General features: G+C 46.7%; 1 protein-coding gene across 2 annotated transcripts; it reads right to left on the minus strand.

Annotated features, from left to right (window-relative positions):
* Nucleotides 1-1972: 1972 nt before the first annotated feature.
* Nucleotides 1973-6917, minus strand: LOC103643778 (type IV inositol polyphosphate 5-phosphatase 7). 2 transcript variants are annotated; one of them, XR_561296.4, is made up of 13 exons: nt 5919-6917; nt 5732-5819; nt 5342-5410; nt 5109-5196; nt 4902-5006; nt 4327-4800; nt 4041-4176; nt 3657-3850; nt 3444-3552; nt 3208-3356; nt 2802-3085; nt 2336-2640; nt 1973-2227 (listed from the first exon to the last, which is right to left on the minus strand). XR_561296.4 is itself a non-coding variant. In XM_008666941.4 (11 exons), exons 1-11 carry the CDS (start codon nt 5946-5948, stop codon nt 2848-2850), a joined length of 1680 nt encoding a protein of 559 aa, XP_008665163.1. In that variant the 5' UTR covers nt 5949-6917; the 3' UTR covers nt 2649-2847. The 2 variants fall into 2 exon arrangements, 1 of the variants encoding a protein (XP_008665163.1); XM_008666941.4 differs by lacking the exons at nt 1973-2227; nt 2336-2640 and having other exon boundaries at nt 2649-3085.
* Between the last annotated feature and the right edge of the window lie 7348 nt (nt 6918-14265).

A 14265-nucleotide genomic window follows, 5' to 3' on the forward strand; every position in this document is an offset into this window, starting at 1 on the left:
CCCCAACATCCGCCTCCGCAATGGAAGGTCGCGTGAGTACATCCCGATCCCCCTTTCCCTTTCTAACAAGGGCTGGCACAAACGATGTTTTAGTTCATGTGCATATGATTACTAAATTTAGTTTCCTGATGGTCTCAATTTGCTTGTTTTTCTTTCTTCAGCACACATGTCTGAGGGATTCAATGTTAACCCATTAGGCATGGACAATAACGTTGTTCCGGTTGACTTGGAGTCTACAATAGCAAGTGGACTATCAGCCATTTCAAATTTGTAATGGCGAGATAACATCATAATTTTAAATTTATAATGGCAATTGGAGCAGCAAGTGCAATACATCGAGTAGCTACTTTGTGCTCGGCGTCAATACAAACCCATGCACAACAAATCCTACACCATTTAATTAAACTGCACATGCAATAATAAATAAGAGACAACACCAAGAGATAGTCCATTGTATTGCACAGTATCTTAGTTGCCTCTTGTACTTAGAAAATTGGTCCATGGTCTTAGGGTTGTAAACGCCCTAAGGCTTTTGAAGCATATTTCAGGCATTGGCATATACAGAGAGAGGGGAGAGGGAGCAGAGCACAAATGACAGATAGACACATAGATAGAAAGGGGGTGAATCAAGGCGTCGATTGGGAAGCCAGCGCCGAACAACACTAGGCGTCGACAACGGGGGTGATCCTTGTTGAACACAACATTTCTCCGTTTCTACAAAAGCCAGCAACAAAGAAGCACGAAGGTGTTGAACTCCCGGCGCATGAGCAGGGGGAGGCGTAGGCGGTGTAGCGTCGTCGTGGTGAGTGGCATCACTATCAGCCATGCCTACGCCGATGAGTTGCCAGAAGAACCGGGCGCACGGAGGAGAACGTGGGTTGCGTCTTCCACCGCGCGTCCACAGACGACAAATGTCGCGTCGGGGACAATACCTTTGACGGAGAGGTTGGACCTTGTGTGAACTTTGAAGTCGGATATTCATGTCATATGCAGGGTTGTTAAATGTTTTTTATCTTCTTTCTTCAATTGTGAACAAATAGTATATAATTTGTTATGTAAATTTATATTCTTATCTTTAGCATTGACCTTATTAATATCCATAAAATATAAATTTTAAATTCATTCTATATCTTTTTAAATAACCGATATAAAATTCGGGTGTGGATTGTTTTTTCACCTTTTGTTTGTTGTAGAAAGAAAAACAATACACAAAAAAATTATTTAGAATTATATTCTTGTTGTTGCGCCAAAATCTATTTTAAAATATTAAATTTGTCATATAATTCGGATGTTTAGAAACATCTCTATAGCCAGCATTGAAGCAGTAACTAGTACCGGTAGTGTTTGCAAAACCAGCCTACGTAGGGCACGGGAAAAAGTGAAGGAAACAAAGGAACGGAGAGTGGTCCTCCCTGCCTACCAACACTGTGAGATGCTCGTCAGGAGTCGCTCGCTTTGAAGCGGCTTGGTTTTTTTTCTATTCTTTTGATAAAGCAACCAGGGGTGCTGCTACCACAAGTAGACCAGTAGTACTACAGTGTGCATGCCTGTCTGTGTCTGGTGTGTGTCTGCTCGGCATGGCATCGGCATTGTGAATGCCATGCCATGCACCCCTCTGCTCCGGTGAGATGAGTACTCCCTATTCAACAGCAGAGCCGTGCCCTCCTTTGGTCCGGGTCCCCGCTGCCTGCCTTCATGTGTCCCCTGGCGTGCCCACACCCCTTCTTGCTTTCTCTTCGCCTAGTATAATAGTGTAGGAGTACGTATATTTCCTTCTCCTCGAGAAAGGAAAAGAAAAGAGACGGAGCAAAGCGAAACCTAGCGCAGCTAGCGGCCCGCAGGCCGCAGCAGAGGCCAGCCAGCACAATGAGGACTGACTGAGGCGGCAGCCGGCAGCCTCAGCACGGTCGCTTCGCGCACAAGCGTTCAGGAACTAGATGACACCCCTGCATGCATGCTGTTCAGGTGATCATTTCGCCGCGAGCATGAACAGAGGCCGGGTTTACTGGAACAGTTTGCTGTACAAGCCATCATTTCATTCCTCGGACTATTAAAACAAAAAAAAGAAAACATTTGAATGAGCCCATGGCGCGGCCCTCGTTGCATTACATCAGGACACCAAAAGCAAGAACCAAACTCCTTTTTTTCTTCTCCTTCTTCTTTCTCCCGTAGTAAATCGGGACACGCAGATGGTTATGATTCAACAAAACTAGCTGTGCAAATGTTCCTGTCCATCCATGGTAAAAAAGAGAAAAGCATGCGTTAGTCGCACTGCTTGCCTTGCTTCAGATCAGATGCGTACGAATGGTCCTCGACGTGTTTCAGCAGAACATACCTAGCAACAATCTCACGCTCGGAAAGCATTGATCTCCTCGAGTATCTATTCTGCACGCTGAAGACGGCACGGCGTAGGAGTTGGGGGCGTCAATGGCATGCAGGACAGCAGCAGCAAGAGTCCAGGCGCCAGGTGCACAGAAACGCATGGCGAAAGGAGTCACATCTGCTAGCTACCAAACATTCCGATTTCCGACCGATGGAACTGAACCTTGGGAGAAACGAACCCCCAGTCAGTCAGTCAGTCGGTCGTCAGAAGGCCTGCCCTGCCACTCATCAGGTAGCGAGGAATGTCTGTCTGCAACTCTGCACAGTGAGCAACCACACCACATGTGGGTTTATGATGAGCAGAAGGGAAGGGATGCCTCCACATGGAGTTCAGAGCACGGAGGCTTAAACAACACTCACTACTACGTACTACCACACTAGGATGCTGCCGGTGCCCAGCAGCAGTGCAGAGTACAAACCTTGGCTGGCTGCTGGCCCCGTCCTCCCCGTCGAGACGATGACCGGTCAGTAGAAGTTTATGTCCATGTAACTGCGTGGATAAGTCTGGTACGGTGGCAGCTCGTCCAGCCCCAGGAGAGACGCGGAACGAGTGATGCCGCCGAAGTGAGCAGCTGACTGGCTCGGAATCTCAACCTCCGCCGTGAATATGCTGTACACAGGCCTGTGATCCGAGAACCGAGACTCGCCGCGCACGTAGCATAGCTGGGACAGGCCTCGCCCGTACCATAGAATCCGGTCACACCTTCAGAAAGCAACACGTATCAGGAGGTGAACATTTTCCCATGCGAGCGATCAAAGGTGACTATTATGACCAAAAAAAAGTTCAGTTTTTTTTTTTTGTGTGTGTGTGTGTGGGAATTTTACCATGCCGGAGTCCTTCGCTTCTCGTTCGGGTGCATGTCGTCGCCAGCGTATCTATCGGAGTTGTATGAGTACTTGTAGGTGGGAGGAAAGTAAATCCTTCCTTCTTTCCAGCCTGCAAAGACCCGACCAAATCTCTGCTCTATGCGAAGCTGCAGCAGAAATTTCAATCATCAGATCACCAAACAAAGGCGCGTCTCCATAACAAGAGGCGATAAGTTCACATGGCAATAGCTAACCTGGTCCTTCTCCAGCAACTGTTTCCAGCTGTGCATCTCAACTAAAGCCTTCACTGAGCGATACGAAAGAGCTATCCGGTAGTTCAGGTCCCCGAGCCAAATAATACGACTGAAAAGGAATAAGATCGGTTTATTTCTTGGATTTTTTTGTTAGCTATGAAGCGTTTTGTTTAGCCGGTCTGGAAACAGCAGAGATCGAGAAGCGCTACTCACTCATGATCCAGAATCGTCTCTGGTGACTTCCTGTCGCCTGCTCCATGGACATGCGGGAATCTGGTCTTCCTCAGGATTTCCACCACATCCGCATTTCGTCTAAGTTGATCTCCATCCTTTTGGCCTGACGTTAAGTGGGTGCAAACGAAGCAGAAGCTTGTCTGATGCAGAGACATACTGATTGATATGGATCCCTGGAAAAAAAGGGGGTGGGCTGAAATCAGGAACAGGGCTCACCCAAAGAAAAGTTCAATAGAATGGATGCATATAATGCTAAAACCTTACATGATAGTAGGGGGAAAAAGTTACAGTGCACATGCAAAGTTTGGTGTAGATGCTATATATTAAACCCCTGGCAGAAATGAAAAGGTTAGCAAATGATACCTTGTTCCCAAGGTAGCCCATCAGACCTCTACCGACACATGAAACCTTCAAGTTCTTCACATGCTCCCTTATATCGCTTCGCACCCACACCATGAGGAAAATTCCAACCATTTGCTTGCTGGCAACTAAGCAATACCTGATTTGTCATTCCAAGTATTAATTTCAGCTCAGCGGAATTCAATGATGGAAAAAGTTCAGTGAAATACTAATCTATAACAGGGAACTGCTGGCTCAGAAAGCAAATTAACTTCGAGGAAATATTAGATATTTATCTTCAGTTACTTACCTAGAACCAGTGCACAGTGGAGCACCATATGCACATGGCATCGGTGGGAAGAATATACCGCTAGGTGATTCCTCGTCAATGTTCTCATCATCAGACGACCCACCACACCTCATGCTAGTGTCAACATCACTCGGCCTGCTCCCGAAGCTAATCCTGTCGCAGACACTGAATCGACGGTCCACTAACGAGTGTGGATCCATCATGTCGATCCTTGAGCTACGGTTGAAGGATTGGAACGAACGCCGATGGAAAAACGACGAGTTCCTTTGTCTTCTTGACGATCGCTCGAAGTCAACATTGAGCTCCACGATTGGATCCGGAGCTGGTGAGGGGGTGTGGTAATTATAGACACCAGAGCCTTGCTGATCAAGATTATTCAGAGTTTTTCTAACAAGAGAGACCCATTTCCTCGCTGGACCATTGTCTTCAGTCAATAGAACATTACCAGCATTCAAGGGAACAATTTCCTGAAACCTGGCACAACAACCTGAATTAGGTCTCCCTTTTTTGTATTTGAGTTCTTAGTTTTTAGTTCTGAGAGAAGCAATCTGGTTTAGCAAAATACAGAATTGTACCCTATCACATATATATCAGCAGCAGGAGAAGTGTGAAGCCAGTCTTCCAGATTCAAATGACTAGATGGTGACCTTCCGCCCACGTTCCATGTACCAACGAAGACCCTATGCACACGAGTATATGGACTGTCATGCCACAGGAGTTCCCTTAAACCAATGATTAGTGGGTTGGTCAAGAAGTCTTATAAACGGAACAATCCATTTTACCTGTAGTCCTGTGTGTTTGTAATATAGGCACCATCAAATCCGTTCCCTACTCTACCATCTCGCTCCACATTCCTCTTAGGCAACCTCTCTATGTATGCAAACATAAAGTTAACTCAGTCACACTCACCGTGAAACATAAAGTTAGCTAGATCATGGCGTTTGTAGTTTAGCACGAAATAAAAATAAAAAAACTGAAGATATCACAGTTACTGTCAGGGGGCAGCAAAATGTACCTGTCCTACTTTTCTTGGATTTACATGCATCTCTATCAGAGAAGCTGCTGGTCCTCCACTGCACTCCGACTGAAATTTTCAGAGAGAATTTTTAGCACAGATACAAAAAAACTAAAAAGAGAATCCTAGTTTATTGTAGGTCGCTAGCACATTCTGCTTGCGTCTGCAACCGTAGGGGGGAAAGGTTGACTGAAGAGAACAGGAAGTACGAGGCCAATTTGCACATGAAAAGAACAGGCATTCTGATCCTACTGCAACCTACTGTGGTAAAACAAGACGTTTGATAACAGAAACCATGCCGAATATTATGTGCAGACTCTTAGCTGTTAGATCAGAATCAGATAGTGAGAAAAGACGTGGTGGGGTGCTGCTAGATGAATGTTAATGTACCTTCCTCAGCTGCATAATCCGAATGGAAGTCCTTCGCCTTTGTTTTGATGTTGAACCACTTCCTAACAAGGGTCTTGGACCAGGACAGCTTTTTTTGCGCACCAATCACGACCGAAACAGGATCAGAGACGGGCACAGAGACGTGGGTACGAAGAAGATGGAGCAGCCGATCTGGAAACACGCTTACCTTGTTCTTGCTTGAACCGTCATCTCTCATTGTATCAATGCCTGCCTCCTCATGCAGCTGCAAGGGATGTGTTCCTCCCTCCTCGGAACCTCCAAAGTTGCGCGCTTTCACTTCCTCTCGAGCAGTATGTCCAAAAGGAATCGGGAAAGAACAGGATTCCGCCGCCTAATCTTTGCCCCCTTTTGTGAAATGAAATAGGCCGAACTGGCCCCTGTTTGTCCGCAGACTATGGGCCGGTGCCGGTTAGCGAACCGGTGAAGTCCCGGGAGCTATCTGGCAACACACCAAAGGCAGCGCAGAGAAGAAAGCAAGGAGCGAAGGGGGGGCAAGGATGCAGCTAGAGAGATCACGGAGAGAAGATAAAAAAAAGGAACGCAGGACGACACCCTCGGCGTGGCGACAACCTGTAACTGTTGGTGGCACCCCCCCAACACCAGAATCGCTACCACACACGAGAGCAAAGCAAACCTAGAGCTGGGGTTGCCGGATCAATGGCGGAAGCAGCTAGGCGCTGCTCCGGGCCGTAAAGGAACGCCCCCCAAGAGGCAGCACAGGAGCAGCAGAAGTAAAATGAGCGAGCCTAGGAGCCGCGCCCAGGAACACCGCGGAAGGCACGGAGGCGACCAGCGCTGGGGCGCCTCGAGTCGAGCAATGCAAGGACCGGGGCAGCAGCGCAGCGGGTGGCGCGGCCGCGGATTTGAAGGCCTGGGGAGGGAGATGGGCGGGGTAGAGAGAGAGGGAGGCTGCAGAGAGTGCAAGGACGGACGGACACGCTGCTCCTCGCCTGCGCGCTCGCGCTGTTCGAGAAGGCAAGCTGGGCTGGGCGGCAGAGAAGCAGAGGAGAGGAGGGTAGAGGAGTGGGAGAGCAGCGGCGGCAGTGGGCAGTGAGAGGGAGGGGGCAAAGGAGCTGAGAAATATATGAAGGGAATAAAGGCAAAGGCGTTGGGCCCCTTTCTTTTCCCTTCTACGGTTCTAGTCCTCCTACAATATAACCTTTGCTCTTTAGCTCCAAAACCAAGGCGAGATTGTGACCTTTGTAACGTTTCTCTTCCTACCAAGATCGCCAGATTGTAAAATTGGGCATTGGTATTAGTATTAATAGATCTTTTCGTATAAATCATGGCAAACCCCACCACAGGTTTTAGCTCTTTGGCAGTAGGAGTACTACTGAACCACTGCAGCACCCAATGCCGCTGTTACTAGTTAGCAAATGTATAATGCTAGCAGTTACAATATAGACTACTCCCCCCTGTCCTCTAATACAGGTGGTTCTGATTCCGAGTTTGTTTCAAATGAAAATCTTCCCAAGTCTGTTCAATGTTTTCTTCTGAAAAAAAATACGAACCAAGTGAGCACCCTTAGATCCATTGTTTAAAAATACGGGTCCTAAGTTAAATTGATTTATTTCATAACAGAGAGAGTATTCTATTATTTGCCTCTTGAAAAACTTGGACAATCTTATACTGGTATGACTTGGTACAAAATCACAGTTCATCGTACAATAGGACGGATGCAGTATTTTTTTCTTCTCAAGGCCAATCAACTCAATCGCTTTCAAACAACTGAGAACTCAACAAGCCGAAAGAAAATCTCCAGTTTTGAGCTTCATAATCGTTGACTTCTGGGATCTCTAGAATGTTCCTTGTTAACAGTACCGGGAGACGGTGATCGTTTTAAGCAGCAGCAGGGTAGTACACTGGACACTGGTACCCTTGGAGGGGAGAAAAAACAGTGCTTGGTTGGTCAATGACTAGATGGAAGTATCTGGACATATCGTCGATGTCATGTACAACCGAAAATACAGGAGTACTAGTTCGCTGCACGGTTAGTTCATTAACCTTAGGGCTAGTTTGGTAACTTCGTTTTTTTTCAAAAGTTTTCCATTTTACCGAGGAAGATTAGTTTTTTTCTCTTGAGAAAATGAGAATTTCCTGAAAAAATAGAGTTGTCAAAATAGCTCTTAGTTGGGCATAAACAACGTGAATTCAATTGTCGTAGGTGTTCCTTTTTGAATCCGACTTTACACAACTCAAGTGATTCCAAGAGTTTCACTCGTGTGGCATTGAGGTAGAGCGGCTTCATGCTAGAGAGGGGCTTCATCCGGAAAGATTTTGAGTAGTCAGATAGTTTAAAACGTTTGAGCATTTTTTTAGAACAACTAATGTCCTATATGAAATTAATCCAAAAAACAACAAACCAGGAGTGAAGCGGCTTCATCCCACCATATTCCAGAACCAAACACTACTAAGACCCAATAAGCTATGTCTCCTATATTTTAGAGAAATAGAAAAATCTCTCAAAAATGGTAACGTAGTGATAATAGCACGGGCCACAAACTTGCCAAGCAACACAGAGAAATTGATTGAGTTCCCTAGCTAGTGCATATATCTCATGAGCATGTCCCACTATTGAACGATTATCAGCCATTCTGCAATTCGCTACCAACATAAAAAACACCAAATTTTGCCTCAAGTGCAATCCATAATCTTTTAAGGGCTACTTTGAGAACCTCAATTTTCCTATGGATTTCTATTTTCCCATAGGAAAATGAATTAATTTCCCATGGGAAAACAGAAATCCCTTGGAAAATTGTGGTTTCCAAACTAGCCCTAACAGTTGTGTATTTCCGTCCATATATTTCTCAGCAAGAACGCTTATCAGGGTGCCTCCAGATAGGTTATCGGTAACCTCGAAAGACTTTCTCTTCATCAGGAGAAAAATGTCCGAATTTTTCCCGTGCGGTGTAGTAGCAGCTCATATCTGCCTCCCTGCCAACCATATAGGATCATTTTAGCATGTCACCTCTCATAGTTTAACCAATTAGATGCACCTGGCTTCAATGCGGCAATGAAACCACTAATAAAAGAAACTGTCTACTATTATACTTTTGTATTGGTAGGAATTTAGGCTTTTCTATATTTGACTTAATAAAAAAATAGTAGTAAATTCATGACAATACATATATATACATGCGTGACCTACAAATAAACGCTACGGGGGCAACCATAATGAATAATACTGATTGTTAACAACACAAATGTCTTGTTGAATATAAAAGCACTGAGGGCTAGTTTGGCAACCGTATTTTCCCAATAAATTTCCATTTTTTTAAAGTAAATTAGCTTATTTTTCATTGGGAAAATAAAAATCCTTTAGGAAAATGAGATTTCCAAACTAGTCCTAAGACTATAAATATGTCTGGCAAAACGGCAAAGTGACTTATGCATGACTCAAGACACTAGTGCTTCATACACACTAGTCGCCTGCGGAGTCATCCGACGGACGTAACTACAGCTGGCCGGTTGACGTGTGGGTGCGATCGTGTCCTAACCCCACACGTCATCCGCTGAACGTAACTGCAGAGGAACCATATCCCAATAGTCGATACATACATACATATGGTCTTAAAATAGCGGACCATATATGTAAAGTTAGTACCAGGAAACCGTAGCCATACATACATATGACACCGTTACAAATTCAGTCATCAGTTACATCTAGTTCACTATCTTAATTATTCATCTAGTATCTAATATGGTCTTAAAATTTTATGTAGTTAAGCTAGATAAAATAGCTCATGTTCATATTAAATCCAACACATAATAGGCCAAGGATTTTCTCAGTCTTTAGCTACGCTAGTCGTACATAAAATAATCATTGAGTACAACTGTTGACTCGCCACTCAGAAAGGCAAGGAAGTGTTTGGCAAAAATCTTCACCAAATGGGTAAACGGGTATTAGAACATTCCGCCTTAACCTATACTCGTTAACTCGTGGGTATAAAATATTCAATATAAACTTAGTCCAAGCATGAATCTGGACTTTAGGCATCCATCTTTTTTACTATTTAACAACCTTTTAGGTCATAATGTCATAGAAGGCTTAACGATAATTTAATGACCATGTAATGGAATATGTAATGTGATATGTAGTTCTATCCTAGTGTTACTACTTTATCCAATTATCTTTGGTGTGTTCAATGGATGGTTAAATGTTGCTAGAATTTTGTAATAGTAATTAGATGGATATACTTGACATTTGTATAATATAAAATTTTGATAGATGTTTAATTTTTGTGGGTACGGGTGACCCGATGAGTGACCTATACCAACATGGGTATGTGTATGAGGTAAATCTATACCCATCAGTGTATATGGGTGACCCGATGAGATTATTTTTGTGCTGTGAGTATGAGTATGAGATATAAATATCCTGTGGGTGCCATCTCTAGTTGCACTCGCGCGCCCGTCGCGTGCTGTCTTGCTGAAACGGACAGTGGGCAGCGCCAGCGCGGGCGCGGTGTTGGCGGTCTGCCTGCCCCCCACCGCTGCCTCCGAGTATCTTCCTCGCCGTGGAAGAAAAGAACCAAGACAGGTATAGATGTCCATCTGGGCCGGGCCCACCGGGTGGTCCGCGACACGGCACGAAAATGGCCCGGACCAGCACCGGCACGACCCGGCTTCAATCGTGCCTGGGCCTAGCCCGGCCCGTTCGCCGTGTCGGGCTGGGCCACAGAATTCGGCCCGTCGGGTATAGCCCGACCCGGCCCGTCTAAGGGGGAGGCACGCGGCGGCCCGGTTAGGTTAACCGGCCGCGCGCGACGCGCCCCAGCGGCCCAGCTCTCGCCCTCGCCTCATTTACGGACACAGCTCTCGCTCTCGCCTCGCCAGTCGCATTTACGCTCTCGCCCTCGCCTCGCTCGCTTGCTCTCTACGACTCCGCGGCTTCGCCCGAACCCTAATCTCCTCTCCCCTCTCGGATCTGCGGTTCGCCGCCGTCCGCCGGTGTCTCCTGTGCTTGGAATCAGTTGCACATCGGTCGCCCGCGCCGTGCTTGGACATCTATACTTCCTCTCTATCCTTACCTTCCTCTATCGGTCCTCTCCCTAACCCTAATCCCCTCCGGTGTTCCTCGCTCCACGGATCTCGGCCATCGTCCGTCGTCTCCGGTGCTCCGACTGCACAAGGTGAGTCCCTCGGGCCCTACTCCTTTCCCTATTCTATGATTCTATTGGTGTGTTCTTCGGGCCCTTCTCCTAACCCTAATTCTTCCGATGTGTTCCTCAACATAGGTATCGGTTAAATCGGGTGTCGTGCAGTCGTTGAGGAGTCGGAGACGGGTGCCGAGAGCCGAGAGTCGGAGACCGGTGTGTTCCTCGTCCTCGTTGTCGAGGTCAAGGTCTCAATACTATGGATCTTGACCCGGCTGCAGAGGATGAGGAGGCGGAGCGACAACTTGAAGACCACAATGAGGCGATGGATGCTAGACAAGCCTTATTGGGTGTTGGTGTCACTCATTTAGATCCGGTCGACCTCGAGGATTTCATCGCCTCTAGAATAGGCACTGCTACGGACTCCACGAGCCCACCAGCATCTACCACTGCCTTTGCTGGTGGCGGCTCAAGGAAGAGATCCAAAGTTTGGAACAATTTCGACGAGTTAACCAATCTGGTAAATGGTAGGCGTGTAAGGTATGCTGCTTGATGCAAGTTCTGTCATGAGACATTAAGTGCTAGATCCTCTTCTGGTACTGGTCACTTGCTTAGACACAATTGTAGTGCTAAGAAGGCACACGATCGCTCTGGCCAAACCCAAACTGTGCTTAAGTACAACCCCGATGGTTCTTTGCAGCGTTGGGAGTACTGTCCTTCTGTTGCAAGGAATGAACTTTGTCGTTTGATAGCTAGAGATGATCTACCTCTATGGCATGGCTCCACTGATGTATTTCAAGAATACATCACTCGTGCACATAACCCTAGATTTGTGCATGTTTCTAGGCAAACCACTGCTAGGGACATGGTTTTGTCTTGCATAAAAGACTGGGAGCTTGCTGATGCTCACCTGCAGCATACTGTGGAGGAAGAGACACGGGAACTTGAAGCTGAACATGAGAACTTGTACCTTGATGATCCAGAAGAACACAAAACAGTAGTTGGTGGTGGACTGGTGGAGTGGTGGTTGCTTGCTGATGCTCACCTGCTAGCTTAGTTGTTTGCCTGATGCCTGATGGCTTATTCTTGTAATGAACTCATGGACTGTACTGTATGAACTTATGCCTTAGGGCTCAGGAGCTGTGGCTGTACTCTTTTTTCCTTCTTAGGCTTTTTTTCTCACGAGGTGTGAGTTTTTGCCTAAGAAGGTTTTTAATGAGGCAGCCATTGCACACAGCTTCATAATTATCTGTTTTCATATTATATGTGTGCTTGTGTTTTCCTATTAGTTGTTTGCCTGATGCCTGATTTTAGAATTTTAGTATTTTAGATTTTTTGTAATTCTGTGATTTTTTGGGCCAGTGGAGGGCACGACCCGGAATAGCTCAGAGGCTTTCGGGCCAGCCTGGCACGTTTTGGGCCTCTCTGGGCTGTGCTTGGACACATGTCCTAGCACGTGACCCGAACCGGCACGGCCCGAGTCAACAGCGTGCCGGACCAGACACGACCCTATTCGTACCGTGCCTAACCGGGCTCGGGCCGGATCCGTGCCGGACGGCCCGGATGGACATCTATAAAGACAGGGCAGACAGTATCTGGGATGGTGTCCCTCCCTACGTGTGTGCGTGCGCGTGTATCGGTGCAGGGCAGCTGTGTGTAGTGTGTACCCATGCCACCGTCGCTGTCCGTATCTGTACATCCCGGCCAGCGTTGCAACCCAAACCAGCTCAGCGTTGCGAAGGATTCTCTACGCGGAGCACTGTCAGTGTCTGCACGGTGTTGGAGCTCCGGTGAAGCTACCCAACACATATGGGATTAAGTTGACGTAGAATTCAGACCAAACCACATATCAATCTACCCCAACCACACATGGATTAAGCTGGAATATACATCGGTATCCAACCAAGCACCTAGGTGCCTTCGTGTCAAACAAATCTCCGTTTTCTTCTTGCAACCATCACGACAATAATTATTGGAATCTCTCCGTTTTCTTGGATGATCCACGTAGGGATGGCAACGGGTAAAATATCCGCGGATACTGTCTCTGGACATCCATATCCGCGACTTATATCCGATATCCGAACCCGTACCCGTTATCCACCATGGATAACAAACAGTATCCACATCCGTTACCCGCGGGTAACGGATATCCGCGGATATATCCGTTTGCTCACTACACATACAAAATATTTAAATCCAGCAAATTCAAACATGATATCATATTTGTCCAACAAATTTAAATATGATAAAAACATAAAGCCATACAGAATTTGTCCAGCAAATATAAAATTGTCTAGCAAAATCAGATCTGAGCTTCCTCTTTGATCCTGATGAAGCAGGCGGCCAGGCGCGTAGGGAGTCAGCGATGCAGGGAGCCAGGGACTGAGGACAAGCTACGCAGGGAGTCAGCGATGCAGGGACTGAGGACGAGCTGGAGATCTGCGCTCTATGCCCGGGAGCCGCGCAGGGAGCCAGGGACCCGGACCGGTAGGGGGCAGCGACTGCGGGAGTCTGGGAGAGGTGAGATGGAGTGGGCGGTGGCGGTAGGAGTGGCCGAGTGGGAGAGGATAGAGGAGGAGAGAATGAGACCGGAGAATGGACTGGCCGAGCGAGGGCTTCGCTGGATTGCTGGAAGCCTGGAGATTGGAGAACGCTTGTGGCCTTGTGGGCTGTGGCGATGTGGCCCATGGGCCTGCGGGACGGGTGTAATTTTAACGGATATTCGGATAATTGGGTATGGATATTGATTTTTCGTATCCGTTTTAAAAATATCCACGGATATCAAGTGCTACCCGTATCCGTATCCATGGATACAGACTCGTACCCAAAACCGTGCCCAACGGTTTTTTTATCCGCGGGTACACGGATAAATGACATCCATTGCCATCCCTAGATCCACGGACCGCCTTTTTCCCCCCCTCCCCCACCACAAACCTATACAGAAGGCGCCATGCTGACCACACCCTCAGAGGGGGGCCAGGGCCACCGTGTAGTCCCGTCCGTCCGTCTGGTGCTACATCGACGACAGCATGTCTTCGTAATCCTCTTGTCCCCATCAAATTTGCACGAGTGGAGCAGCAAATGCCACAAGGATGTGCAGTTTTCTGTCCAATCACTGATATTTATTAATTGCATTGTGCTTTCGATAGTATATTTAATATTTGTGCCTTTTTTTAATGTCTCGGGCAGATATCTTATCTTCTCCTATCAGACCTCATATTCCAAACTATATCATATAAATGGTACATCCTCCGTTTCTTTTTAGTTGTCGCTGAATAATTCAATTTTGTATTATCCAGCGACAACTAAAACGAAACGGAGAGAGTATCGACCATATACACACACGATCGCATGGAGACAGAATTAGAGCTTAAATCGGAGCCAGAACATAAGGACTTTAAATATGTTATCAAAACA

Source organism: Zea mays, chromosome 1 (assembly GCF_902167145.1).
Source record: "Zea mays cultivar B73 chromosome 1, Zm-B73-REFERENCE-NAM-5.0, whole genome shotgun sequence".
NCBI lineage: Eukaryota > Viridiplantae > Streptophyta > Magnoliopsida > Poales > Poaceae > Zea > Zea mays.

Coding starts and splice junctions, on each gene's coding strand:
- LOC103643778 (XM_008666941.4), bottom strand. CDS start 5,948: ATGAGAGATGACGGTTCAAGCAAGAACAAG. Junction 5,411..5,731: donor GGATTATGCAGCTGAGGAAG/GTACATTAACAT, acceptor TGAAAATTTCAG/TCGGAGTGCAGTGGAGGACC. Junction 3,357..3,443: donor AGTTGCTGGAGAAGGACCAG/GTTAGCTATTGC, acceptor TTTCTGCTGCAG/CTTCGCATAGAGCAGAGATT.